Below are 27,205 nucleotides of genomic sequence, written 5' to 3'. Positions count from 1 at the left end.
GAATTGCGTGATATAAAGTCAGAATTGCGAGATATAAAGTCAGAATTGCGAGATATAAAGTCGCAAAGCGAGTTATAAAGTCAGAATTGCGAGGTATAAAGTCGCAATTGCGAGTTATAAAGTCAGAATTGCGAGACATAAAGTCAGAATTGCGAGATATAAAGTCAGAATTGAGAGATATAAAGTCAGAATTGCGAGATATAAAGTCGCAAAGCGAGTTATAAAGTCAGAATTGTGAGATATAAAGTCAGAATTGCGAGATATAAAGTCAGAATTGCGAGATATAAAGTCGCAAAGCGAGTTATAAAGTCAGAATTGCGAGGTATAAAGTCAGAATTGCGAGATATAAAGTCGCAATTGCGAGTTATAAAGTCAGAATTGCGAGACATAAAGTCAGAATTGCGAGATATAAAGTCAGAATTGAGAGATATAAAGTCAGAATTGCGAGATATAAAGTCAGAATTGAGAGATATAAAGTCAGAATTGTGAGATATAAAGTCAGAATTGCGAGATATAAAGTCAGAATTGCGAGATATAAAGTCAGAATTGCGAGATATAAAGTCAGAATTGCGAGATATAAAGTCAGAATTGCGAGATATAAAGTCGCAAAGCGAGTTATAAAGTCAGAATTGCGAGGTATAAAGTCAGAATTGCGAGATATAAAGTCGCAATTGCGAGTTATAAAGTCAGAATTGCGAGACATAAAGTCAGAATTGCGAGATATAAAGTCAGAATTGCGAGATATAAAGTCAGAATTGCGAGATATAAAGTCGCAATTGCGAGTTATAAAGTCAGAATTGCGAGACATAAAGTCAGAATTGTGTGATATAAAGTCAGAATTGAGAGATATAAAGTCAGAATTGCGAGATATAAAGTCGCAAAGCGAGTTATAAAGTCAGAATTGCGAGTTATAAAGTCAGAATTGCGAGTTATAAAGTCAGAATTGTGAGATTTAAACTATTCTGAGGGGGAAAAAAGTTAGTCTTTTTTCCCCCTTAGAATTGGCCTAATAAGTCGCAATTGCGAGTTTATATCTCACAATTCTGAGAAAAGATGTCAGAATTTCGACATATAAACTCGCAATTATGTGTTATAAAGTCAGAATTGCGAGATGTAAACTCGCAATTGTGAGAAAAAAAGTCACACTTCTGTCTTTTTTTCTCAGAATTGTGACTTTATATCACACAATTCTGACTTTATATCTCACAATTCTGACTTTATATCTCACAATTCTGACTTTATATCACGCAATTCTGACTTTATATCTCACACTTCTGACTTTATATCACGCAATTCTGACTTTATATCACACAATTCTGACTTTATATCTCACAATTCTGACTTTATATCACGCAATTCTGACTTTATATCTCACAATTCTGACTTTATATCTCGCAATTCTGACTTTATATCTCGCAATTCTGACTTTATATCTCACAATTCTGACTTTATATCTCACACTTCTGACTTTATATCTCGCAATTCTGACTTTATATCTCACACTTCTGACTTTATATCACGCAATTCTGACTTTATATCTCACAATTCTGACTTTATATCTCACAATTCTGACTTTATATCACACAATTCTGACTTTATATCTCACAATTCTGACTTTATATCACGCAATTCTGACTTTATATCTCACAATTCTGACTTTATATCTCACAATTCTGACTTTATATCACACAATTCTGACTTTATATCTCACAATTCTGACTTTATATCACGCAATTCTGACTTTATATCTCACAATTCTGACTTTATATCACACAATTCTGACTTTATATCTCGCAATTCTGACTTTATATCTCACAATTCTGACTTTATAACACACAGTTCTGACTTTATATCTCGCACTTCTGACTTTATATCACGCAATTCTGACTTTATATCTCACACTTCTGACTTTATATCTCACACTTCTGACTTTATATCTCACACTTCTGACTTTATATCTCGCACTTCTGACTTTATATCTCGCAATTCTGACTTTATATCTCACACTTCTGACTTTATATCACGCAATTCTGACTTTATATCTCACAATTCTGACTTTATATCTCACAATTCTGACTTTATATCTCGCAATTCTGACTTTATATCTCACAATTCTGACTTTATATCTCGCAATTCTGACTTTATATCTCACACTTCTGACTTTATATCACGCAATTCTGACTTTATATCTCACAATTCTGACTTTATATCACACAATTCTGACTTTATATCTCGCAATTCTGACTTTATATCTCACAATTCTGACTTTATAACACACAGTTCTGACTTTATAACTCGCAATTGCGACTTTATATCACGCAATTCTGAGAAATAAAGTCAGAATTGTGAGATATAAACTCGCAATTGTGAGAAAAAAAGTCAGAATTGTGAGAAAAAAAGTCAGAATTGTACGATAAAAAGTCACAATTCTTTATTATATTTTTTATTCAATGGCGGTAACAAGCTTCCATAAGTAATGGTGCTAAAAAATCAGCTTTGATCACAGGAATAAATGGCATTTTACAATATATTACAATATGAAATAGTCATTTTAAATTGTAATAATATTTGGATGACACCTTCATAACAAAGACATGTCAAACAATGTCATATTTGCATATAAAATGCCATAATTGAGTGAATGACACTTAATGAAAGTTGTCATACACATGCATAAACCCTCCTTCATATTCATGACATGATTATGAAGGTGTCATGTCAGTCTTATGCACACCCCTTCAAGTAAAGTGTAACCCATTATTTTAATATCTTCAAATAAATTGACTTCTTTCAAAACCATCCAGTAATCAGTTTTGGCTTGTGTGAGCAGAAAGGTTTTCTGAGACCGAGACACACAGAGAGACAGCTTCCAGCAGTCGAGTCACTGGATTGGAAGCCGGCCGGGCGTGATGTTTTCGTTCCCCTGTGCCGTAAGGCCTCGGGGTGTAAAAGAGCACCAAAATAAACAGTGTGTATGAAAGGGAATAGTGTTCAGCAGCTCTGGGAATCAGTGCAGAGAGAGAGAGAGAGTCTGCTCTTATCAAACCCTCAGCCGTCAGCTTCTGTGACAAAAACAGCTCCAGAATCTTGAAAAAACATCTTATTTTCTTATCGTCGTAGTTTGACTTGGATTTCACAAGCACACAACTGGTCATTTCAGGAGCTAGTGAGCGCGTTTACATGCATCATTTTGCACCCAATGCAATTGGGAGTCGATCATCAGTGCATGTTATTCCAAAATAAATGTTTGTGTTCATAATCAGTGTGTAATAACTTATTCCAGCTGTGAAACTCCTCTTTCTGTCACCTAATGTCATCAATGGCTCATTTTTTACATTCAACTTCATAAACAGTCTTTCACCATGCAGTCGAAGTCCTGTCCTGATGTATTTATTCATTGAATATCTATTTTTATGTCACGTTATGGGTTGTGAACTTTAAAGGAATAGATCACCCTCATGCCGTTGCAAACCCGTAAATCCTTCGTTCATATTCGGGACACGAAGATCGTTTTAATTAAATCGGAGAGATTTGATGTCCCTCCATTGACAGCTACACAACTGACACTTTGACGATTGAAAAAATTCATAAAGAGATTGTGAAACTAGTCCATTAATGAGCGGTTCAGTCCAAATATTCTGAAGAGCCTCGTTAGCTTGATATAATGAACGGATTGAATTTAGGCTTTTATTCACATATTCACATTCATACATTAACTCAATCATCAGTTATGGTAAACGTAAACTCAAGAATGTTCGCTTGACATGCAAGAACCAATGAGGTTCATTCTCGTGTTACGCATCACATTTGAGCTTCAGGAACCGATGAGGTTCATTCTCGTGTTACGCATCACGTTTGAGCTTCGGCAACAACCAATGAGGTTCATTCTCGTGTTACGCATCACGTTTGAGCTTCGGCAACAACCAATGAGGTTCATTCTCGTGTTACGCATCACGTTTGAGCTTCAGCGACAACCAATGAGGTTCATTCTCGTGTTACGCATCACGTTTGAGCTTCAGCGACAACCAATGAGGTTCATTCTCGTGTTACGCATCACGTTTGAGCTTCGGCAACAACCAATGAGGTTCATTCTCGTGTTACGCATCACGTTTGAGCTTCAGCGACAACCAATGAGGTTCATTCTCGTGTTACGCATCACGTTTGAGCTTCAGCGACAACCAATGAGGTTCATTCTCGTGTTACGCATCACGTTTGAGCTTCAGCGACAACCAATGAGGTTCATTCTCGTGTTACGCATCACGTTTGAGCTTCAGCGACAACCAATGAGGATCATTCTCGTGTTACGCATCACGTTTGAGCTTCGGCAACAACCAATGAGGTTCATTCTCGTGTTACGCATCACGTTTGAGCTTCAGCGACAACCAATGAGGTTCATTCTCGTGTTACGCATCACGTTTGAGCTTCAGCGACAACCAATGAGGTTCATTCTCGTGTTACGCATCACGTTTGAGCTTCGGCGACAACCAATGAGGTTCATTCTCGTGTTACGCATCACGTCTGAGCTTCGGCAACAACCAATGAGGTTCATTCTCGTGTTACGCATCACGTTTGAGCTTCAGCGACAACCAATGAGGTTCATTCTCGTGTTACGCATCACGTTTGAGCTTCAGCGACAACCAATGAGGTTCATTCTCGTGTTACGCATCACGTTTGAGCTTCAGCAAGAACCAATGAGGTTCATTCTCGTGTTACGCATCACGTTTGAGCTTCAGCGACAACCAATGAGGTTCATTCTCGTGTTACGCATCACGTTTGATCTTCAGCGAGAACCAATGAGGTTCATTCTCGTGTTACGCATCACGTTTGAGCTTCAGGAAGAACCAATGAGGTTTGTGGCTAAACCGCTCAATTCATATGGATAATTTTTAGATCTCCTCATGAACTTTTTGAAATATCAAAGTGGTAGTTGCATAGTCTGTTAATTGAGGGACAGAAAAGATCTTAATTTATGTTCCGAAGACAAACTCAAGTTTACGGGTTGGGGGTAGGGTTGGGTATCATTTGAATTTGAACGATTCCGATTCCTTGTTTCGATTCCGGTTCCTAACGATTCTCGATTCCGATTCTTTTAAGAGGCAAAAAAGTTTAGCTAACCTTGCTAACCAACGGCCTTTCTGAAGGAAATACTCCTTCTGTAAAAATACTCCTTTTGTCACAAATTTTGCCGAGATTTCGTTATTTTTAGAAAAGTGGATCGCCGACGTAAGCTACTCATGTTCGACTCGCGTGGTTATGCCAACACTTCCGGTAGACGCTTCTTCGTTGGAGTTGTTCAGCAGTTTCTTCTTCCGCTCGGCGGACTGTGAATATCGAAACTTTTTTTTGTTGTTGTTGTGAATATCGAAACTAGGAATCGAAATTTTAACTTTTGAACGATTCCGGGAAAAACGAAAAGTTAGTCCCGGTTCCAATCGATACTCGATTTTTGATACCCAACCCTAATTGGGAGTTGCCTTTACAAGATTTAAAACCCAAATGTCCTGAAAGTGATAAATTGTTGACTATTTGTATGAGTAAAAAGTGTGTCCAGCATAGCTTTGATATTACACAAAATGGCAACAGAAACGCTTTTCTAAAACAGCTTTCCTTAAAACACTACTGGTCTGAAGAGGGTTTTTAATAACGTGATTTTTTTCTCGCTTTAATCAAAAGAATGTGTATGAATATTCACATTCATACATTAACTCAATCATCAGTTATGGTAAACGTAAACTCAAGAATGTTCGCTTGACATGCAAGAACCAATGAGGTTCATTCTCGTGTTACGCATCACATTTGAGCTTCAGGAACCAATGAGGTTCATTCTTGTGTTACGCATCACATTTGAGCTTCAGCGAGAACCAATGAGGTTCATTCTCGTGTTAATCATCACGTTTGAGCTTCAGGAAGAACCAATGAGGTTTGTGGCTAAACCGCTCAATTCATATGGATCATTTTTAGATCTCCTCATGAACTTTTTGAAATATCAATGTGGTAGTTGCATAGTCTGTTAATTGAGGGACAGAAGAGATCTTAATTTATGTTCCGAAGACAAACTCAAGTTTACGGGTTGGGGGTAGGGTTGGGTATCATTTGAATTTGAACGATTCTGATTCCTTGTTTCGATTCCGTTCCTAACGATTCTCGATTCCGATTCTTTTAAGAGGCAAAAAAGTTTAGCTAACCTTGCTAACCAACGGCCTTTCTGAAGGAAATACTCCTTCTGTAAAAATACTCCTTTTGTCACAAATTTTGCCGAGATTTCGTTATTTTTAGAAAAGTGGATCGCCGACGTAAGCTACTCATGTTCGACTCGCGTGGTTATGCCAACACTTCCGGTAGACGCTTCTTCGTTGGTGTTGTTCAGCGGTTTATTCTTCCGCTCGGCGGACTGTGAATATCGAAACTTTTTTTTGTTGTTGTTGTGAATATCGAAACTAGGAATCGAAATTTTAACTTTTGAACGATTCCGGGAAAAACGAAAAGTTAGTCCCGGTTCCAATCGATACTCGATTCTCGATACCCAACCCTAATTGGGAGTTGCCTTTACAAGATTTAAAACCCAAATGTCCTGAAAGTGATAAATTGTTGACTATTTGTATGAGTAAAAAGTGTGTCCAGCATAGCTTTGATATTACACAAAATGGCAACAGAAACGCTTTTCTAAAACAGCTTTCCTTAAAACACTACTGGTCTGAAGAGGGTTTTTAATAACGTGATTTTTTTCTCGCTTTAATCACGTAAAGATGCAAGTATGACTCTGTGTTTTACTCAATGTAGATTGGCATTCGATTACAGCTCATGTGTGTTCACAGGTCTGTCGGTGTACAGTAAACTCTTCCACGTTCAGGGCTCCAAGAACAGATGAACGAGGCCGAAGGTCAACCGTACCAATCAGCTGCTCTCTGGGATACGTTCCTCACCCTCCAGCTGCTCACAACACGAACATGAGGAGTTCAGCTCTGGACTTTACCCGTTTCTCTCTTTATACTGTCTTCTGATAAACACCATTTCCCCTCAAATGCCTCCTAACGGGCCTTGTGTGTCTTTATGAGTGCGTGATCGGATTTTTCTCATGCGTGCAGTTGTCCAGGCTTCATTTTCACCCCACAACTGATGCCATGTGAAGAGCGAGTGGACTGACGACTCGAGACAGCTGGAGCTCGAGCGCACGGAGCCAAACACACACCTGTCCATCCATGTTTACACGTACACACAGAAGATTTCAACCTTCGTCACTGCTCGTTAATGAACTTCTGTGGAAGTGCCTCATTCAGGTGTGATGATGAACCACGTGTCCAGGTAAAGGTGATGATTTTCTGTAAAACTAATAATTACAATCTCGGCAGTTTTTTTGACCATTTTGATTTTAGTTGAACGCCTCACTTTTATGACCTAGCCTAAATCACAGCACCTCATTCATGCAACAGAAACAGAACAAATTTCTCACAAATCGTCACTTTGGGTTGAATGTTACAGCTGATGTAAACTCGTCTGCAAGATTGACCTTGTTTAATGTTTATTGTTGTTTGCTCTCCTGAATTGACTTGAATTTCCTCTCATTTTATGCACGACCAGAGCAATGAGACTCGATTGTATGGTTCAGTTGTATCAGTAAACTGGAAGAAATGTCAGCCACCTTTTGTGATTATTTTTGCGTTGAGAAAAAAAGCGATGAAAATAACAAGCTGTCAGCATTTTTAATCGTCAAGAAGAATTCGAGACAGACTTCAAACATCATCAACAGCTCTTTTTGTCCGAGACGGTTTAATTAAAAAAGTGTTTTCAGGAGTAATAGCAGTAAAAACTTTAGCAGTTTGTGTCGGCTTCACTGAAGAGCTAAAAATCAAAAGTCAAGTCATATTTCTTTCCAGCATGTTTGTATTAACAATATCAGTGACACCGTCACGTTAGACGAACAGTGTCGATTGCTGTAGTACACACTAAAATCTTCCGTTGGGGAAATTGAGTTAGGTTATACAGAAACCATCAGCTGATCCAGCACGTGTCGTCCTCGGTACAGATGTTACGAAGCTTTGCGTTGCCGTTTCAGAGTTCAGAAATGGCACGAGGTTTGACCTGAAAAGCTGACCAAAAATTACACATTACAAGTCACTTCAGACATCAAAGTTCGAGGGATCGTGGGGTCGTCTGATGGAGAAGCCTCTGGCTCCTGGGTTTGTGTGAAGGATGAACAGAGGTATTCGTTCAGAGTCCAGTTCCTTTGGGCCCTCGAGGGTCTGGAGGCCCTTCAGCTGCACTTGCAGGATTTGACGATCATGTTGGAGAGCTGCTCCACTTTAGGTACCCGTCCCACGTAGTAGAGGATGGTGAGCGGCTCCAGGTCTTGGGGAACGCAGCAGGGGGACGCGGACGCCTCGGGGTTCAGCGTGTTGTACAGGCTCAGCAGCTGCAGACACATCAGGAACATCAGCTCAGGTACACCACACACATCGTTTACACATTAAAGGGTTAGTTCACCCAAAAATGAAAATTAAGTCATTAATTACTCACCCCCATGCTGTACCAACCCCGTAAGACCTTCGTTCGTCTTCGGAACACAAATGAAGATATTTTTGATTAAATTTGAGAGCTGTATAACTACCACATTGGCTCCTAAGGGACTGCCTCTTGACGGCCCAAAAAGTCAATGAAGAAAATGTTTAAATATCCCAAGTGACTACCGTGGCTCAACTATATGTTTATCAAGCGACGAGACTACTTTTTGTGCGAAAAAACAAACAAAAATAACGAGTTTATTCGACTATTTCTTTTCTTCCTTGTAGGCCAGAACGAGACTTCCTTAGATTTCCACGACGCATGCGCGAGAATTGCGATCTACTCACACCAGCTTACACTACTTCAGATCGCAATTCTCGCGCATGCGTCGTGGAAATCTATAAGGAAGTCTCGTTCTGGCCTACAAGGAAGAAAAGAAATAGTCGAATAAACTTGTTATTTTTGTTTGTTTTTTCGCACAAAAAGTATTCGCGTCGCTTGATAAACATATAGTTGAGCCACGGTAGTCACTTGGGATATTTAAACATTTTCTTCATTGACTTTCTGGGCCGTCAAGAGCCAGTCCTTTAGGAGCCAATGTGGTAGTTATACAGCTCTCAAATTTAACCAAAAATATCTTCATTTGTGTTCCGAAGACGAACGAAGGTCTTACGGGGTTGGTACAGCATGGGGGTGAGTAATTAATGACTTAATTTTCATTTTTGGGTGAACTAACCCTTTAAAGGGAACGTTCACCCGGAAATTTGAATTCTGGGACCATCACAATTAGCAGATATTAAAGGGATAGTTCACTTTGAAATAAATTTTTGGTGTTTGTTTCCACAGTATTTTTTAATTTTGATATTTTTAGGTCAAACCGTTGTTGTCTGTCAGTCATATAATGGAGGTCTATGGTCACCACCTCAAAGAGCAGCACAGAGAAGTCCAAATTAAACATGATTTAATGACTCGTAAATGTAAGTACACACTGATGGTCAAGACACGAAACGAGCGGTTTGTGTGAGAAAACGAACAGTATTTATATCGTTTTTACCTCTTGTAATCACAGCCACGTCCAAGTGATCTGAGGACGCTTTGCGGCTGTGGTTACAAGAGGTAAAAACGATATAAACACTGTTCGTTTTCTCACACAAACCGCTCGTTTCGTGTCTTAGGCCGTCAATGTGTACTTACATTTACGAGTCATTAAATCATGTTTAATTTGGACTTCTCTGTGCATGTTCTTTGAGGTGGTGACCATATACCTGCATTACGGTTTGGAAACGACTTAAGGAATTAATGGCACAAATTCCCTTTAAAAATAAATGGCAAAATAACCGTGTCAAATAAATGTTGCAAAGGTCATCAAGTCATGTGAAAGTAAAATTATTAAATGTTTTTGAAACAAAAAGCTTCTTGAACTGGTAAGGCGAAATAAAATGGCCTGTCGAATAGAATAGGTTGTATTTTTAAAGGTGAATATGGATTATTGCATTTTTAACAATGAAAATGTGTGTGAAATGTTTTGAAGTGAAATATTCACAGCTTAAATATACAACCGTGCTGAATTTCAGCCCATAAAAATGCAATGCAAGCAGGGTTAATGCAATGCATATTTTATTAAAGCTGCAGTCCGCAACTTTTCCTCTTTGTCGCCATCTCTGTTCGAAATCTGTAATTGCAGTTATTCGCAGAATTATCAGCTTTACGTGGGTTGTAAATCAGCGTGAAACAGCGCGGATGAACACACAGTGTTTAGAGGCGAGTGCTGCTGTGTGGATACTGTCATACACAATCACAGATTCACTTTTTGAAAGTTTGACCAACATAAGAATTTTCACCGGAAGAAGTAACGGACAGCAGCTTTAAAGCTTTTTTGTTTAAAAAACGTTGGCATTGTTTTCCTTCCATAAGGTGTCCTTTGTTAATTGAATTGAAAAGAGCGGGGTGGTTCTCTCACCGAGCTGTGTGTGGTGTCGGCGCTGCGCAGGTACGGACACGGGCCGGAGCAGAAGTTGGCGTGATACCCTTTGGGCTCGTGGATCCACCGCCAGCCCAGATCCTGCCGGAAGTCGATGTACAGCTCCCGGACGCAGCAGTTCTCCTCGTAGTTCCTGAAAGCAGAAGGAAAACACACATCACGTCTCTTTCTCTGTTGTATTCGGCTATAGTATCTAACGTTAGATGTTTGTTTTGATGGAGCGTTTGACTGCCTGTTGCTATGGTTACTCACAGCTGTTGTAGGCAGCGCATTTATTTATTAATTTCGAATGGCAAACAGGCAGTTTCACCAGAACTACTTTACTAAGTGTCCTCTATCACTTTTTAACGGAAATCAGAATCGAGTATTCACCCAGACCATGGTATAATACCGTCTACGGTTTAGACCGACCTATTAATCAGTTCCTCCAAAGGAGTTCCTAGAACTAAAACCGTTCCTGCGTTGCGAACACGCCAAACTCCGGGAGCTTCCGCCAGCAGTTCCAGGAACTGTGGAAAGGTTCCTCCGGTGCGACTTCTATTTGGGCCTTATAAACATGTCAGAGTCTTTTAAAGCTCCGAGATTCCACTGTAAGGCGTGTCACTCTTTCCCTCCTGGATCCGGCCCAGGTGTGGAGAGCTCACGGAGAGACACACACACTAAAGAGCCAGCGCACTACTTAGCATACTGGGACAAATCTAAACTTGCAAGCTCTTGCAGACGCTTCCAGCCGACAGGTGCCAATTAAAAGGTTCATTCTTACAGACACATGCAGTTCCTGGAATGTGAATTTGAATGTCGTTTTTAAGAAGAAAGTGGATCAAATTCAGCTTTCAGAATAACACTTACATGTATGCATTTGCCTGACGCTTTTATCCAAAGTATATATGAAGAGTTCAGATGCAAAAGCCTCTAAATGCCATTTGAAATTTTCTTCTTTAATGATGATTTTTATCAAACTTTTATATTTAAGTTCAGTAATTTCACTTAAATGGCAATGATAATTACCTATTAATTGTTATTTCAGTGAATTTACTGAACTTAAATATAAAAGTTTGATAAAAATCATCATTAAAGAAGAAAATTTCAAATGGCATTCAGAGGCTTTTGCATCTGAACTCTTCATATTTTATCAGTTCATGCGTTCTCTGGGAATCGAACCCACGACGTTGGCGATGCTAGTGCTAAACTGCTGTATCTTCAGAAGAACTTTCTAGCACTCGGTATCAGTTAATTGTAAGTCGCTTTGGATAAAAGTGTCAGCTAAACGAATAAGTGTGATGAGGTCGAAAGGCTCACGAGAAGCAGTAGTTGGTGTCCAGGGCCCGTTTGCGTCGCCTGGAGGAGGGCAGGACGTCCAGCCGGTGCGGAGGCAACATCATCAGGATCAGATGAGGGAGAAGCTGCTCCTTCTGCTCCTTCTGCTTCTTCAGTCGACCCAAATCCCATCGGTTCTGCTCGTCGTACTCGCCGTCCACCCCTGAGGACACAGAAGCACACACACGCTCACATCACAAACCTTCTAGTCTGGATCTAATAATGTTTTCGGGAAGATATTGACGTTCAGTTCGGTTGTGTGTCAATCCAATGTGACTCAGAGAGAGGAACGCAAAACTTAAAGTCCCCCTGTGGTGTAAACATCCAGCTTTTAATGTTGTTTATGTGTGTATGTGGTGTTTTTAATCCGCTTTAACACACACCATGTGTAAGTTGATAAGTGGACAGCATTGCTGAGTGTTTCCTCCTTAAAACTGCAGTGAACCAAAGACAGTCTCAAAAACACGCTTTGAAATCGCTGGTGTTTCTGACGTCACATTCTTACGGATTTATTATAATTCTTAAAGAGGACCTACGTATATGCCCTTTCACTCAGTCTTGATGTGTTTCAGGCTCTCCTAGAGCAGGTTTTACTGCTTGAATGTTGATTATTCTCCTCAAATTCTCCATTTTTGCGGCTCCTCTCTTCCCAGTCTGTCAGTAACGCTCTGTTCACTTCCTGTCTCTATGAAGCCCCTCCTTTTAAAAGCACACTGTGCTCTGATTGGTCGGCTGGAGCAGTGTGTTGTGATTGGTCGAGCGTTTCGAGTGTGTTTGTGAAATGTCCCGAACCGCCAGTTTAACACACTACTAACTATCTCAACCAGGCCCCGCCCCTTTATTCGGCGCATTAATTATCATAATGAGGAATATTGTGACGTGTTCGTTCCCAAAAGAAACTCAAGACCACAATGGAGGCGTTTCAGGAGTTCAGAAACACGAATATCTGGAGCTTTTTCATGCTCTAACAGCAACATCACACACTAAAGACAGATGCACATGGACAAAAGCACTTTAACTTCTTTATGAAGGAGATTTTCCTGAATCAGACCGCCGTCTCCTCAAGCATCTGCGTATTCAATCTGTGTGTGATAGCAAAAGCAGCTCAGGTCCCAGGAGAGGCGTTGCCAATAGATACGGACACCCCTATTTCATTGAGGGCCATGAGTCTGCGTGCCCGCAGTCCAGCCGGAGCGTTCCCGAAACCCCAGACACCCCCCGGGGCCCCCGGCTGAGCGAGAGCCCGACGCGAGCGCAGACGCGGTTATCTCATCAGAACGTGTGCGGTGAGGACGAGCTGACGGGGGGAAGCTGTGTGGGATTCATGAGTAGTGCGCCGCAGAGAGAAGAGACTAGAGTAGCTGAGTGGATTCACAAAAATCGAATTAGATCAAGGTCCATGCACAGCCTGGAAGGTGCGGGTAGAAAGCAGGAACACATGTAAATGACAATAACGAGAACACTCTACCGCACACTGTTGACTTTACTCTTTTATTTTATTCAAAGCCAACAACGCTTTTCACATATAGCATCCTCAGGTTCGCTTTGAATAAAAGTGTAAAGTCAACAGTGTGCGGAAGTGTTCTCGTTATTGTCATTTAAATTTTTAACCCAACGGTTGGGTTTTTATGGTGGGTTGTTTTAACCCAAATTTGGACAAAAAAATGGACAAATCCAACTGTTGGGTTAAATTTTACATTTTTAACCCAACGGTTGGGTTTGTCCATATTTTACCCAAATTTGGGTTGAAACAACCCAACCTTGCTGTGTAAACACACACTAAATGGGTAATGCTGGGTTGTTTTAACCCAAATTTGGACAAAAAAATGGACAAATCCAACTGTTGGGTTACATTTTTTAATCAAAATTTTAACCCAACGGTTGGGTTTGTCCATATTTTACCCAAATTTGGGTTGAAACAACCCAACCCTGCTGTCTAAACACACACTAAATGGGTAATGCTGGGTTGTTTTAACCCAAATTTGGACAAAAAAATGGACAAATCCAACTGTTGGGTTACATTTTTTAATCAAATTTTTAACCCAACGGTTGGGTTTGTCCATATTTTACCCAAATTTGGGTTGAAACAACCCAACCCTGCTGTCTAAACACACACTAAATGGGTAATGCTGGGTTGTTTTAACCCAAATTTGGGTAAAAAAAATGGACAAATGCAACTGTTGGGTTACATTTTTTAATCAAATTTTTAACCCAACGGTTGGGTTTGTCTATATTTTACCCAAATTTGGGTTGAAACAACCCAACCCTGCTGTCTAAACACACACTAAATAGGTAATGCTGGGTTGTTTTAACCCAAATTTGGACAAAAAAATGGACAAATCCTACTGTTGGGTTAAATTTTTTAATCAAATTTTTAACCCAACGGTTGGGTTTGTCCATATTTTACCCAAATTTGGGTTGAAACAACCCAACCCTGCTGTCTAAACACACACTAAATGGGTAATGCTGGGTTGTTTTAACCCAAATTTGGGTAAAAAAAAATGGACAGATCCAACTGTTGGGTTACATTTTTTAATCAAATTTTTAACCCAACGGTTGGGTTTGTCCATATTTTACCCAAATTTGGGTTGAAACAACCCAACCCTGCTGTCTAAACACACACTAAATGGGTAATGCTGGGTTGTTTTAACCCAAATTTGGACAAAAAAAATGGACAAATCCAACTGTTGGGTTACATTTTTTAATCAAATTTTTAACCCAACGGTTGGGTTTGTCCATATTTTACTCAAATTTGGGTTGAAACAACCCAACCCTGCTGTCTAAACACACACTAAATGGGTAAGCCTGGGTTGTTTTAACCCAAATTTGGACAAAAAAATTGACAAATCCAACTGTTGGGTTACATTTTTTAATCAAATTTTTAACCCAATGGTTGGGTTTGTCCATATTTTACCCAAATTTGGGTTGAAACAACCCAACCCTGCTGTCTAAACACACACTATATGGGTAATGCTGGGTTGTTTTAACCCAAATTTGGACAAAAAAAATGGACAAATCCAACTGTTGGGTTAAATTTTTTAATCAAATTTTTAACCCAACGGTTGGGTTTGTCCATATTTTACCCAAATTTGGGTTGAAACAACCCAACCCTGCTGTCTAAACACACACTAAATGGGTAATGCTGGGTTGTTTTAACCCAAATTTGGACAAAAAAAATGGACAAATCCAACTGTTGGGTTACATTTTTTAATCAAATTTTTAACCCAACGGTTGGGTTTGTCCATTTTTTACCCAAATTTGTGTTGAAACAACCCAACCCTGCTGTCTAAACACACACTAAATGGGTAATGCTGGGTTGTTTTAACCCAAATTTGGACAAAAAAATGGACAAATCCAACTGTTGGGTTACATTTTTTAATCAAATTTTTAACTCAACGGTTGGGTTTGTCCATATTTTACCCAAATTTGGGTTGAAACAACCCAACCCTGCTCTCTAAACACACACTAAATAGGTAATGCTGGGTTGTTTTAACCCAAATTTGGACAAAAAAATGGACAAATCCAACTGTTGGGTTACATTTTTTAATCAAAATTTTAACCCACCGGTTGGGTTTGTCCATATTTTACCCAAATTTGGGTTGAAACAACCCAACCCTGCTGTCTAAACACACACTAAATGGGTAATGCTGGGTTGTTTTAACCCAAATTTGGGTAAAAAAAATGGACAAATGCAACTGTTGGGTTACATTTTTTAATCAATTTTTTAACCCAATGGTTGGGTTTGTCCATATTTTACCCAAATTTGGGTTGAAACAACCCAACCCTGCTGTCTAAACACACACTAAATGGGTAATGCTGGGTTGTTTTAACCCAAATTTGGGTAAAAAAAAATGGACAAATCCAACTGTTGGGTTACATTTTTTAATCAAATTTTTAACCCAACGGTTGGGTTTGTCCATATTTGAAACAACCCAACACAGGGAGCATCCTAAACACAAACTCATAGTGGACGGAAATGTCTTCATTTGTACTGTAGCATCTCGTCACACAACTATAGAAGACTGAAACATTAAAATGGAAAATGTTTAAATGATAAATCTCTATATTCGGTTAGTTTCTACCATTTATTAATAATGATTTACGGTTTGTTCACTACTTACTATATACCTGAGCATTCAGTATTGTGCACTATAGCATACAGAAGGGGATGGACAAAAGTGCTGCATTTTATCCTTTAAACATGTGACTTGTCATGAAAATTCTACAATCCAAGATTGCCGCCACCATATGACGTCATAATATGTAAATTAGATGGGGACATTTAATCCCTACATAAACTTTGGGTCATCCTTAATATTTCTCTAATTTACAGAAAGTCTCTATCTTTTATCACGTTTAAGATATAGCCTTGTGAAATTAAGAAGTCAAAATCTAACGTTTTAGGAAAAAACCTCTGGCGCCTAAAGGGTTAACAATAATAATAAAAAAAAAACCCTGATACATCATGTTTTTATTTTATTTGTATTATTGTGCCAAAAGGTGAATGCTAGGGCTGCACAATATATAGAAATTATTGAAAATATCGCAATATGCATATCGCAACGGCTTGCAATAACGGGTCATGAACTAAAGATAAAGAGAATCGCTCGCTGCTCTCGGCTGAATAACTTCTGTAGCTTTAATAATAATCAATATAAATAATCCATACAGTGAAAACTAAGCAGTGTTTTATTTAAACATTTGATTATTCAGTTTGTTAACTCTAATGTGTCACAGCCTGTCGTCTGCACCAGTCTGTCTCGTCATCTGCACTACACTTCCCAGGATTCTCTTGTCTCTACTCCCGAACTCACTCCCTCATCAGCCACCTGTTCCTCGTCTTGTTTCATCATTTTCACCTGTTTGCACCTCGTTTTGGTTGATTCCTCTGTGTATTTAGTTCCTCCTCATTCAGTCTGTCATGGTCGGTCGTTGTATATGTTACCTCGTGTTGAGAGCGTATCCCTGCCTGTTTTATGTACCTGTTTGCTATTGTGAGTTCAGTAAAGTCTTTGAATTAGAGCTTTGCCTCTTCAGTCTGTCTTCCTCAGCCTGCACTCCACCACACCCCGTGACATAATGTAGTATAACCTGAACACACTGATGTTTAGTAACTCTTTTTACGCGACAGTAAAACACTGATGTCACTTCAGAAACTGCACACAAAAACAATGAGAACCACGTGTGTAGGTTAAATAATTGTAAATATATTTTAAAGTTAATTTAAATATATTAACTTTAAAATCGCTCACCTCTGAACTTGACCTCCAGAACCTCGTTGACGTGCTCGACGATGTCTCCGTTGGGGCTGAACGTGTGGCACGGGCAGTGGACGCTGATCTCCAGGCCCAGGTTAGTCTCTGCGCCGTGCAACAACACACAGTTTCAAACACAAAACATATATAGAAAATAATCGTCATTTTAACGGTAAAAGACCGTTAAATTAGTTAACAGAAAGTTTCCGTACTATGTACGGTAAATTACAGTGATAGATCTCTTAATGTAATTTTACTGTAAAATATCGTTAAATTTACAGTTTTTGAAAGTGAAAAAGGACATTATCAATGTATAATTTACAGTAAAAAACCGTAAATTGACATTCCCACAATTCATTGTGTGACACTTCACATTTTATGAATTTTTGCTGAAATAACTATGTTTTTTTGTCCATTAGGGTTTTATATTACATTTAATGTGGTTAAATTAATGTTTATTTAATTTTGTGATGAGCCTTGATTGATCATGTGACCCTCATCACTGCTGTGATTGGTGGTTGTCAGTGTATTACCATGGTACAAAACAGATATCAATACTTCAGTGGGTTGGTATTAACACTATATCAGATAATAAAATACAGTTTATTACTGTAAATTTTAAGTTAAGTCTGTAAAAACCAATAATGCTGCTACCATATTTTTGACGGTAAAGTTCAGCTGACGTTTTTTTTACCGTAAAAATTACGGTTTTATTTTTTTCCAGTGTGCCAGTCACAGATATGAAACACTAACACTAATGATTTCAATAAGTGACTCTAAAACACTATTGTAACATGCATATATTTGTTCTGTCCATTGATCATAAGCGGTTCACTCATTCACAGTGACCTCGGTGTCTGATTTTGTGTCATGAGAAATGCGAACTCATCTTTGGTCATTCAATGAATCCATTTCCCACTTATCGACTGATTCCTACTTAGACTCTCGAAGTTTTTATTATTCAGACCAAATGATTCCTTCTTTAATAGATGACCGTACAGTATCAAATACAGTTGAGGTGTTTGTGTGAGTGTTTTTGGTGCACAAGATTGATCAAAATACACAATATGAAGCCGTCGCTTTGCACACACACGTTTGTTCTTGCTCTGCAAATGTTCTCACCAATTATTTTTTAAGTCAGAAAGACATATTCTTCATTAGGCATTCATTTAATTCAAGTTGATTATACAAAACAATTTGAGTTGCAACAAATAACTGATGACTAGGAAATGACACAATTATTAGTATGATTAGTAAATTCATACGCACACTGGAAAACTATGTAATACAGAGAAAAATGTTCAACTTATTTTAATGGATAATTCGACTGGAACATCATCAAACGCTTGTGCAGTGAGTTTATGAGTTTAAGTTGTAGATAAAACTAAAATTATTGTTGCCTGTTTTACAAGAAAAATACTATTTCATTGTTCCTACTTCAAAATTGCATGTTTAATAAAAAGCATTACTTGATGTTTCTTTGCACTTTTTTGTACAAATTGTAGTTAAAATTGTCCTACACCAATTTTTTTTTTTGGACATATTTACATTTTCAGACAATGAATGATATATTGATGCATTAGTTCATATAGTTGGTGTTCCTGTGGTCAGCTGTGGTGGACGCTCGCTCACCTCTGTGCATGAGCCACTCGCGGATGGTCTCGGTGACGTCGAAGGAAACCCACTCCGGCGTTCCTTTAGTGAGAACGTTCTTGCCGCCGATGTAGCGCTGCTTAGCGATGTGCTCATCGGGACGAAGAATCTGCAACACACGGGTTTGACCATCAGTTTAAAGAGGACATTAATGTGCCGTCAGAACTTCAAAAACCGACAGGTTTCCTCAACGCTCAAACTAGCGCTGTCACTTTACGTTCGGGAATTGATTGCGCAATCGATCGGACCAACCAACACAAATTTCGAAAACAAAAATAGGGAATCCATTTTAATGGCCTTTTGTGTGTTAGGTGGACAGATCAATACAGCACACCCCAGACAGCAAACTGACATTGAATCAACGTGGAAACGACGTCTCTCATGACATTGAAACAACGTTGATTTTGCTCATCGAATTAACGTTGAACCAACGTCAGACGCGGCATTCTTCAAAGCTAAATGAAAATCGAAAATTGGTTTGCTTTCATAACGTTGAAACAACGCGTTGATTTCAAGTTGATTTTCCGTTAGTCTTGAAAGAATGACGCGTCTGACGTTGGTTCAACGTTAATTCGATGAGCAAAACAATGTCAAATCAACGTTGTCTCGATGTCATGTTTCCACGTTGATTCAATGTCAGTTTGCTATCTGGGACAGAACATGTAGGATGCTGGAAAATAACAATAGCTGCGTCCGAAATCGAATACTTCCCTACTATATAGTATGCGAAAAACGGTACGCGAGCAGAGTAGTACGTCCGAAATCATCAAATTGGAAAAACAGTAGGCGAAAAGTACCCGGATGACCTACTACTTCCGGCGAGATTCTGAAGTGCGCATACAATGGACACTTTACTATCCCATGATGCCACGGGAGAGGATTTGTCGTTGTTATATTTGAAAATGGCGGTAACCATAGACGCGACTGTAACGTTAGGAGATAAACACAGATAAACTCTATTGATTCATTCATGTTTATTTATCGATGGTAACATCACAAGTAAATAAAAATCAACATCTGTCATTGTTCGTAGGGGTTGTGTTTGTGTTTTATGAGGTAAAATTTATTAGGTAAATAAATGTTATTTGAGTAATTCCGCAAAAGGCGTAATCTGCACGCAGCTGACCGACGCCTCCTCTTGATTGGCGGTGTTGACAGCGTATGTCACTCGACAACAACATGGCGCATGTAGTGCGTCCGGACTCATTCATACTACCCGTATTCATACTATATAGACAGACTGATCTCATGAAGTAGCGTGTGTATGAAACGCCAATTCGTATTTCCATTTTTGGCGTGCTATCAAGAAGACGCATAATCGCTTTTCAGCGTGTTTATGAACGCCGTTGACTTAACGTTATTACTGTATATATAAATATGACTTACCTCAACCCCGTCCCTAAACCTACCCGTCACTGGGGTTAATAACATTTATGACTGTTCCCCTACCATACTAGGAAAGAAAAAGATCGCTCCCCAGATGTAGATCTATTTTGCTTCGTTTCGCGCGGACATTTAACGGCGTGTACAGACACGCAGAATCACTCGGACGTTAATGGCGTAGACATACACGGATACACGCGGATAGCTCAAAATGCGTAGAGATAACACGCCACTTGACTCGAAAGTGGCGTGCATGTTTACGCAAAAGTCATGATGTCATGTTGATATAGAACATACTTTTTTAACTCTTTCCCCGCCAAACACGGAATTTTCCGTGTTTAATGAAAAAACGCATCTGCGCCAAACACGGAATTTTCCGGGTATCCGTGTTTTAGGTGGTATACGGTAAGGAAGACCTGCGCGCATGTCCTGAATGATTGCGCAACTCTTTGTTTAGAGAAACAGATTGCAATCGTCTCAAACAGTGGAGTAGTGAGAATGTATCAGACAGACAATGCAGAGGTATATGGCTGAAGTACTGGAGGTTAATGGACTCGGAGTCCGATCACTCTTTATTTGATAATTCTGAATCTGATCGGGACGAAGTAGTCAGTGAGAGAGATGCACATGTTCATGCTAGCCATGGACGTGCCGCAGATAGATCGTATAATATTATGACACTATAATATGTATGTGTGTGTGCAGGCATTTATGCGTGGCTGTCTAAATATGAAGGTGTAATTGTCAAATTATTTCTCTCTTTGTGCACATTTACCACATTGTAATATGTATTTGTGTGTGTGTGTGTGTGTGTGTGTGTGTGTGTGTGTGTGTGTGTCTAGGCCTGTTTATTGTAATTCCAATTATTCATCATTCACAGGTAGAACACAGAGAGGCAGAGGCAGAAGTTTTATTGCAAAAGTTACATTTCCCTTACATCCTGGGAAATTTGATATATTTTACATTTATTTTATGTTTTTAATTTATTTTGGAAAGTTTTATATATGAAGGAAACAACATCTGAATGTATTCTGCTTTTAAATGCACTTGTTTGATAAAAACACCTTTTTCTCAGTTTTTTGTCCAAAATGTTGTGTTTTTGACAAAACCTACCTCTGTTCAAGAGGCAATAAAAAAAGAACAGATGAAGATAAAATAAAAACGTTTTTTTTGCCTAAAAGCAGAGGCTCAGATCTTTATTTTTATATATATCATCTTCATATATTCATGGAAGAAAATATTCAGCGGGGGCATTCAAATTTAGCGAAAATCATCAAAAACCCTGGCGGTGGCTGGCAACTTTTTTTTAAAACGCTGGCGGGGAAAGAGTTAACGGTCGCGAAGTACGTTCTTTTTTAACTATAGTACCTACTCGCATAGTACGCCATTTTGGACGCAGCAAATGTCTTTTCTTTTCACCAAATGATTTTTAATATTAGCTATTACTGCAATGCAAGTGAACAAGCACACAAACGTTATTTGTTGCGTAGTGACGTGTGTGTGTGTGTTCAAGTAAACCAGAAATGCACAGATTCTGCGATACGCTGTATTTAATATATCATGAGGATCACGAGTTGCGTATTTGCGCTAAATCCGCTCAGATTTGTCTTACACGAACTTCCCAGCAAAGTGAGTAAACATAGAAACACGCCAGATTGGCTCGTGATTGGACAGCGTTTCCCGCCAAAGTTCATTTTTCCCACATTTGGCGAGTCGAGTGTTAATCTCAATCCCTGAATGTTGCGCTCCTGTTTGTCATTGTGCTGAAACTTCAGCAATAAATCATCAGAAATATTGCTGACTCAAGCGCCTCTTTACGCTCGTCCTAACGCCTGTTAGGTGTCCGTGGATTTGCCTGTATTTGGTGTTGAAAATGGAAACGTCTTTAGATGGAAAATCGATTTTACAATCAATTCAATGAACACTTATGACTGGATTTTGTCACAAAAGTGACATCTCTAGAGTGAACAGCCCTTTAAGAACGAGAAAACATTTCAACATGGAAAATAATGGCACGCATGCGCTGGAAGAGAACACACACTCTCTCCTGCACATGTACAGACAGACAGAGATGAATCCAGACGACGACGCGGCCCGAGGCCAAACGCTCATGGAAAAACTGACTGGTGGAGATCCATAATCCTGTACGACTCTCTCACACACACACTGATGAAGAGCAGCCTGACTCTTCATCACGTGCACTGCTCTGATTGACAGGTGTGTTTAAATAGAGGTGAAGATTCAAAGTCAGAACCTGTTCCAATATCGTAAAATACTGGATCATTTCCATGATGTCGACGGCACTAAAAGCCTCCCTGCTGTCTAAACACACACTACATGGGTAATGCTGGGTTGTTTCAACCCAAATTTGGACAAAAAAATGAACAAATCCAACTGTTGGGTTACATTTTTAATCAAATTTTTAACCCAACGGTTGGGTTTGTCCATATTTGAAACAACCCAACACAGGGAGCATCCTAAACACAAACTCATAGTGGACGGAAATGTCTTCATTTGTAGCATCTCGTCACACAACTATAGAAGACTGAAACATTAAAATGTCATAATTATGACATGAAATAATGTTAATTAAGACCCCTTACATTTCTAAAGAACAAGGCAAATTTGATTTCTCATGTCATGACCCCTTTAAAAGGTTCAGTTGTGTTATATTAAAGTCCCCCTGTGGTGTAAATCCAGCGTTTAATGTTGTTTATGTGGTGTTTTTAATCCGCTTTAACACACACCGTGTGTAAGTTGATAAGTGGACAGCATTGCTGAGTAAAAAACTGCAGTGAACCAAAGACAGTCTCAAAAACACGCTTTGAAATCGCTGGTGTTTCTGACGTCACAAATGACCAATAAGATCAACGTGTGATCGTCAACCAAAGTGAGTGAGTGGAGGCGGGGCTCATTTGCATATTCATAGAACCACGCATACTAAATGAGGCAAGGGTGTCGAGTTACATTCAAGGTATTTTAAGGCATGAAGAAGGAAAACACTTTTAATTGTTATTTTGGTGAGTTTAAAGGGATAAAATGATGAACTACAGACCTGTAGGGTCCAGATAAAATGGTCCCGCTACAGCTAGCATCCGGTGAGAGCGTGAGCGGCCCACGCCAGCAGATCCGGGCCAGAAACACACACTCGGCCCGTGACCCGCCGCTCTGACGGGACCGACACCTTCACCCGATCGGGCTGGCGGGGGTAAACTGAGCCAGAGGACGACCCCTATAGAGTATATACTGACCGCTCGCTGGAGGTGGGAGTGAGTCAGGGTTTATGCTGCGGTTAGAAGCGCCGGCATGTGAAAGTAAAGCTCTGAGTTTCCCAGAATGCCTCTTTTGTTCGGTTGCAATTGTGCAAATGTTCTTCTGTGTAATCCATCAGCACCTGGAGAACAGATCAGCCGTAAACCTCCACGCTCGGCCGGAGCGCAGCACATCAGCTCTCTCTCTCTCTCCGGCCGTGTTTGCCCTACAGTACTGGGTGTGTCTGTCTGTGTGAGTGTGTGTGCGACTCATCTAACATAATGGGACGATATAAAACCACTGGTGTCTAATTGATATTTAAAGGTCCCGTTCTTCGTATTCCCATGTTTCAAACTTTAGTTGGTGTGTAATGTTGTTGTTGGAGTATACTGTAAATAATATCTATAATATTAATAATATATATAATCTATCTATAATATAAATAATATTGAATAAAGTTCAATGCCAAGCGAGTCAAATTGCCAATGCCAATTTTATTTAACAGAACTAGCCTACATCGAGCGGCCCGTTTGGACTACATCCCTCTACTTCCTTCTTTAATGACGTCAGTAGAACAGTTACTTGACTAACGTCCGCCGCCCACAGAAACGCTCCCTCAACTCCCTCAATATAACTCACTGTGTTTACTCAGCTCTTACGGTGATTTTCTGAAGTAAAACTGATGCTTCATCTTTTGTGTGATGTACAATAAACTTTATTAAACTCATCAGTGTATGTTTGATCATCATTCGGACCTGGTCCGAAACAGCAGACTTGTAGGCTATTAATCAATAATGGATACATACAAGCAGATGACATACGTTATAATAATAACCGTAATTAAACTACTAAACTATACCTGTTCCATCTCTATACAGCACTCTGACTCTGTAGGCATTAATGTCCGACTGGAAATGAACACCGTTACTGAGAGTTTCTGATATTATTATCATCAATCCGTGAGGTGAAATAGAGAGCCTAAGTCCCGCCCCTCCGCTTCCGACTCATGGGACCTTATTTCGTAAAAAATATGAATGGTAGTCAATGGCGGGAGACAACTTATCTTTTTATTCCGTCTGAACTGTGCCCTGAATTACACATATGATGTTTGTCAATTTAAAAGATAATTCTGAAAGTCAAAAACGTCGCAGTTTGTCATACAACAGAAGAGTAACTTTTAGTTTTATGTGAAAATCGCTCTGTGAACTACATCTCCCAGGAAGCGAAACGAGATCCGCTGCTCGTGTGTGTGCAGTCTGGTACAAAACACTCAGGTATGACGGCGTAACGTTACGATTATAACGTAAGACTGTAGAAACAATGACAGACGTTAGCCTCAGTAAAGTTAGCTTCATTCATTGAGAGAAAATGTGCGTCTTTGGGGTTTGTAGTCTTTGTAATTACGTATTTTCACAGTCTTATACCTCAACGGTTTTACATTAAACTACGACTTTCTTTACTTTAAAATGTATCTATTAATTTTACAAACATCATATGTGTAATTCAGGGCACAATTCATACGAGATCAAAATATTTGTTGTCTCTCGCCATTGACTACCATTCAATATTTTTCCGAAATAAGGTCCCATGGTGGTCGACCGGAAGGGGAGGGACTTAGGCTCTCTATTGTCCTGAGAGACTGAGCGTGAGCTCGTGAAGCTCCGCCCCCTGTGCCGGCAGCAGCAGCAGCTCATTTGCATTTAAAGGGCACTCACTCACACAGCGCGTTTTTCTGAGCCCCAAAAAATGACAATTTAAACATGCTGTACAAATGATCTGTTGGGTATTATGAGCTGAAAATTCACATACACATTCTGGGGACATCAGAGACTTTTTTTACATCTTGTGAAAAGGGGCATAATACGGGACCTTTAAAACCCTATTAGGATTTGGTTGTAAAATGACTGTAAAAATGTTAAAAAAAAAAAAAAAAGTATCTGCTATACTGTTATAAAGATCTAATTGATTTTCCTCTTAGATTTTGTCCATAATAATATCAGCATCTGCAGCAAACTGCATATTTTTGCTCAGTTTGGAAATAAAACTGAGCTGTTTTTTTCTCCATGTTCTTAATATATGAGTTATCACTTTATTTTACAGTGTCCTTGTTACATATGTAATTATGCATAATTACATGCAAATAACCCTCAACCAAACCCTACCCTAACCCTCTAGTCAGCTCATGTAGTTCATTAATATTACTCAGTAATTAAATATATAATTACACTGTAACAATAACACCTTAAGATAAAGTGTCACCAAAAATACATTTTTCATGTCAGGCTTGACAGGGTTAAGGAAAAGTTCACTTCAAAGTGAAAATCCTGTCATCATTTACATCATTTATGTCCTCAAGTTGTTTTAAACCTCTATGAATATGAAGATGTTTTGAAGGTAACCAGATGTTGATGAGTCCAGAAGGGACCAGTCCAGCAAAGGGAGATATTTACTTTTACAGAACTCGCTTTTTAAGGACTACAACAAACGGCTGGTAGAACTACACGAGCTTCCTCCCGGGTTAGTGACGTCACCAACTCTAACGTTTACATAAACCCCGCCCCCAGGAACACAGTCCATGTTGAGAAGAGGAAGAGTGGTTGTATAAGAGCACATCTGTGAATCAGCTCAAACTTTAGCATCCTTCATTTCACATTCAATAGAAAGTCACTCAACAGTTCCTATATGAGCGATTTATAGATTATCATGCAAGAATATGCTAATTGAAGATAGTTAATTCCCCATCAGCAAAATAAATTCATCAACTAACCATTCAGAGACGTCCTATTGCTTTCTACATGTTGTCACTTCTTCTTAGTCTCTCCATCCTTGTCTGACTCCGGTTTAAACATAAAAGGCAGAACATGAGGTAATCAGAGCTGCTAACACACACCAGCTCTTGTAGCTCCGCCCCCTGTGCCGGGAGCAGCAGCTCATTTGCATTTAAAGGGCCAGACATGAAACAGTGTATTTTTGCTAACCCTCAAAATGTGACAATTTGAACATAATATATAAAAATATCTATGGGGTGTTTTGAGCTAAAACTTCACATTCACACTCAGAGATTTATTTGACATCTTGTGAAAATGGCATTATACCACACCTTTAAGCAATAAAACTGCGGGAACTTGGAAACTGTGGTTTGATGAAAAATAGGAAAATAAAGTGATTCCCCAACAGCCTGTTCTCACTCGGCTACTACCGTAACGTAAAGAGTCATTTCGTATTACTTCCTATGATAAGCAATCATAAACATCACAGAAAGTGCTGGAATATTTCAGTTCTCATCTTGTTTTATTTCAGACCTTAATAAAAACATCAATCTTACAAAACATTGAGTCAAACTAGTTCTGTAACTTTATAAAAGGAATATGCTACAACTTCTGTAAAAATGAATAAATAAAATATAACAAAATAAAGTGTGCTCCTGTTTTACAGCTTTTCGATGATGTTCACGTCGCATAATCACGTCACTTCATAACGTTCCCATAGCAACAGGTTACGTTACTTCATAATGTTCCCATGGTAACAGGTTACGTCACTTCACAACGTTCCCATGGCGACAGCCCATGGCAACAGGTTCCGTCACTTAACGTTCCCATGGCAACAGGTTATGTCACTTCATAATGTTCCCGTGGCAACAGGTTATGTCACTTCATAATGTTCCCATGGCAACAGGTTATGTCACTTCATAACGTTCCCATGGCAACAGCCCATGGCAACAGGTTACGTCACTTCACAACGTTCCCATGGCGACAGCCCATGGCAACAGGTTACGTCACTTAACGTTCCAATGGCAACAGGTTATGTCACTTCATAACGTTCCCATGGCAACAGCCCATGGCAACAGGTTACGTCACTTCATAAT

General features: G+C 39.3%; 2 protein-coding genes across 3 annotated transcripts in view; one reads left to right on the top strand and one right to left on the bottom strand.

Moving 5' to 3' along the window:
• ttll5 (tubulin tyrosine ligase-like family, member 5) overlaps positions 1 to 8,086 on the top strand; it is a 125,461-nt gene extending 117,375 nt beyond the window's left edge. For both annotated transcript variants that reach the window (XR_005618360.2, XM_039651050.2), the window contains one exon: positions 6,816 to 8,086. Coding sequence is in view for 1 of the 2 variants with exons in the window: in XM_039651050.2 (XP_039506984.2) it covers positions 6,816 to 6,868 (53 nt within the window). In the remaining variant the exon portion in view is untranslated. The remainder of the gene's footprint in view (positions 1 to 6,815) is intronic.
• The window catches only part of tgfb3 (transforming growth factor, beta 3), a 28,585-nt gene continuing 9,061 nt past the window's right edge, over positions 7,682 to 27,205 (bottom strand). Inside the window, exons 3-7 of the mRNA XM_039651052.2 lie at positions 18,685 to 18,814; positions 17,050 to 17,157; positions 11,780 to 11,960; positions 10,460 to 10,613; positions 7,682 to 8,410 (exon numbers count right to left, since the gene is read on the bottom strand). Coding sequence (XP_039506986.1) covers positions 8,252 to 8,410; positions 10,460 to 10,613; positions 11,780 to 11,960; positions 17,050 to 17,157; positions 18,685 to 18,814 — 732 coding nt within the window. The 3' untranslated portion in view covers positions 7,682 to 8,251. The remainder of the gene's footprint in view (positions 8,411 to 10,459; positions 10,614 to 11,779; positions 11,961 to 17,049; positions 17,158 to 18,684; positions 18,815 to 27,205) is intronic.

Source organism: Pimephales promelas, chromosome 15 (assembly GCF_988280905.1).
Source record: "Pimephales promelas chromosome 15, fPimPro1.hap1.1, whole genome shotgun sequence".
Taxonomy (NCBI): Eukaryota; Metazoa; Chordata; class Actinopteri; order Cypriniformes; family Leuciscidae; genus Pimephales; species Pimephales promelas.
This window is presented reverse-complemented; position numbering and strand designations above follow the sequence as displayed.